The sequence below is a fragment of the Etheostoma spectabile genome, chromosome 15 (assembly GCF_008692095.1).
Source record: "Etheostoma spectabile isolate EspeVRDwgs_2016 chromosome 15, UIUC_Espe_1.0, whole genome shotgun sequence".
Lineage (NCBI taxonomy): Eukaryota > Metazoa > Chordata > Actinopteri > Perciformes > Percidae > Etheostoma > Etheostoma spectabile.
The window spans coordinates 17,551,662-17,554,604 of NC_045747.1; the positions used below are offsets into that span (position 1 = coordinate 17,551,662).

Sequence of the window (2,943 nt, forward strand, 5' to 3'; positions counted from 1 at the left end):
AAGAGCACCTTGGCAGTGCCCAGGAGGTGAACTGGCACCTCTCCACCACCATACTTGGGTCCATATGTGGACTTGAATCAGCGACCCTCCGGTTCCCGACCCAACTCCCTACGGACTGAGCTACTGCCACCCCAAATGCATGCATTTAAGCATTCCCCAGATGAGAAATGCTTATGACTTTGGTGATCCTCTGAGCTTTTCTCTACCACCACCAAGAGTTCAAACATAAAATCTGTCCAATACTTTGATTTATGACCAAATTCCTGCAAAACTAATAACATTTCCCGTCAACCTCAGATGTATGGTATGTCTAGAGCTAACTAGCCAACTGTAGCATGTTAACACTCTAACTAAGATGATGAACATGGTTAACATTATACCTGCCTGCCACAAGATGTTATGAGTAGCAGTAATGCCAATGTAGACATACAGTCCAAAATAATAAGTCTTTTTTTATTGCATGGATGTCCACAACATGATGTTCCCCAGAAAAGAAATCTTTTTTGATTTTGGTGATTCTCTGGCTTGTCCTCTAGGACAACCAAGAGAACATATCATTTGTCCAATAACTGTAATACTGTATATTTTTCCGGCTAAACAAAAAACATTCCCATCAACCTCCGATTTACTGTTTTAGTGCTAATTAGCAAACACTGACACTACCACACACAACAACACTAACAGTGGTAGCATGCGAACACTAAGATGGTGAACGTAGTAAACATTTTAGCTGTCTTGCATGTTAGCATGCACACGTTAGCATTTTGCTCAACAGACTGCTGTGCTTAAGCACGGCCTCACAGAGCTGCTTTATTTACCAGTCATGACAACACTGGTATTGTTTTCACCGCCTGAGTCTGTGTCATCCTGGAAAAATGTGGTCCGGGTGACACAAAACAGCAAAATAAAACGAGAAAAACTCGAAGTTGATGATAAGCTTGAGAAACAGCAGCAGGCCATTGGCCTATCTTGTTAGGATACAAGAGGCAACATTATTATAATTCACAACTCATGATTTTTATAATGAACCACAAACTCAAAAATGAATGGATACTTTGATTGTAAATTATGGTTCTTGTTAATCAGGAGTTAATACCCAAGTCTACTTTGTAGTTTATTTTATGAAATGTTGTTGCCACTTTTCCTTATTTCAGTTTTATGTAAATTGTATTGTGTCTTGTAGCCTCCCAATGTGTGTTGCAAAAAAAAACAGATCCCAGATCCATTTTTTTCCTACTGAATTTTAAAGTAACATACTGATGTGTAATCTTATTTTGTCTTTCCTGTTTTTCTCTATTCCCTTCATCAGGATGAACCAGAGCTTCCGTACGGTGTTCTTGTTTCAGGACGAACCGTGTTCTAACTTCATCGATATGTTCAGCGAGCGACGGTCCCGGATGCTGCAGTTCCTAACAGACCTGGAGGAGAACGCTGTTCAGCTAGACAGGATGAACACGGGGGCAAAGATCTCCAGTGTGGCCGGCAGCTCCGTGGGGGCAGTTGGAGGTGTTCTTTCCATCATTGGTTTGGCATTAATTCCTGTAACAGCTGGAGTGTCTTTAGCGCTGACAATGACTGGGTTAGGACTGGGAGTTACCAGCGGAGTTAACAGTCTTGTCACCACTGCCACAGAGATTGGAGTAAACCATACACAGCAGAAGAAAGCCAGTGAAAGCTTCCAGAACTTCATGGAGGATGTGCAGGATCTGCAGGATTGTCTGAAGGTCGAGATCAAAGAGGAAACAAGCCCGATAGATATGGTTGTGGGAATTGGCAAGATGATTTCAAATACATCCTCCGCTGTCAAGATGTTAAAAAGTGAAGATCTGATTGCAAGTACTGCCAAAGTGGCAGTGCAGGAAGGAAAAACATTACGTAACGTGCCCAGGGTGGCAGCAGATATCCCAGATATCGGACAGGCAGCAGTCAAAGGGCCTCTTGCCCTCTCCAAGTCAGCCAGGGCCGGGTTCATCGGGCTCAATGCTCTTTTCCTCGGCATGGACATCTTCTTCATCTGTAAGGACAGCATCAATCTGGCCAAAGGCAGCAAAAGTGAAGTCTCTCAGTTCATTAGAGCCAGAACTGCACTTTGGCGCTCAGAGATGGACTCATGGCAGAAGATCCATGACTTCCTGTGTGAAGGTCGGCTGACATTCGAGGAAAACAAAGCTATCCTGGAGACCCCATTCTATCCAGAGAAGGAGATGAAGAAAGAAAGAAAAATGGAAATTAAATTTGAGGAAGTGGATGAACAACAAAAAATGATAGAGAAAATGTTTTGTGTAATACAGTAGTGCTAAGTAAACAGATAATTACTGCATTTGTGTCAACAATCACAATGTGACAACTCTGAGACTTTGATCAGATATGAGATTCATTGAAACTCTGCTGACAGTTCACCGTTCAGCCTCAAGCATTAAAGGTTTAGGATTAAACACATTTTTCTCATACTGTCTGTCTGAATAGATCTAATTGTTTGACAATTGACATCACAACAGTATAGTTGTGACATCACAACCCTAAAAAAAGTTCTGATGGCTTGTTTAAAGGTACCTTTTTCTGATTATTTTTCGGTGGATTGAGCGTTTTCATAGTTTCCCAGTATTTCTTTAGCACCTTAACCTGCCTTAAAATCTAAATGAATGGAAATCAAATGGGTTTTCAATATGGGATGTATCTTTGAGGTATGATAAATGATTTTGATAAATGTAACTAAAAAGTTTAATTACATTTTAATTCTAGAGTTGTTTTGTTTGCTGCCATATTAAGTTGTTTAGGTAGAAATACACTCTTTACTCTGTATTGTTTTTGTAATTCAATCTCTACATTTTCTTACACAAATAAAGAAAAAAAATCAATTCAAAAAACTGTTTTCTGTTTTGCTTACTGAGCTTTCTAACTTCACCTTTAAAGTTTTGTTTTTTTAAACTTTCCTTTAATACT

The 2,943-nt window shown here is 40.0% G+C and overlaps 1 protein-coding gene across 3 annotated transcripts in view; it reads left to right on the plus strand.

Moving 5' to 3' along the window:
- Positions 1-2,450, plus strand: part of apol (apolipoprotein L) — a 34,031-nt gene extending 31,581 nt beyond the window's left edge. For all 3 annotated transcript variants that reach the window (XM_032537058.1, XM_032537060.1, XM_032537059.1), the window contains one exon: positions 1,310-2,450. In XM_032537058.1, the coding sequence (XP_032392949.1) occupies positions 1,310-2,294 (985 nt within the window). In that variant the 3' untranslated portion in view covers positions 2,295-2,450. The remainder of the gene's footprint in view (positions 1-1,309) is intronic.
- The last annotated feature ends 493 nt before the right edge of the window (positions 2,451-2,943 follow it).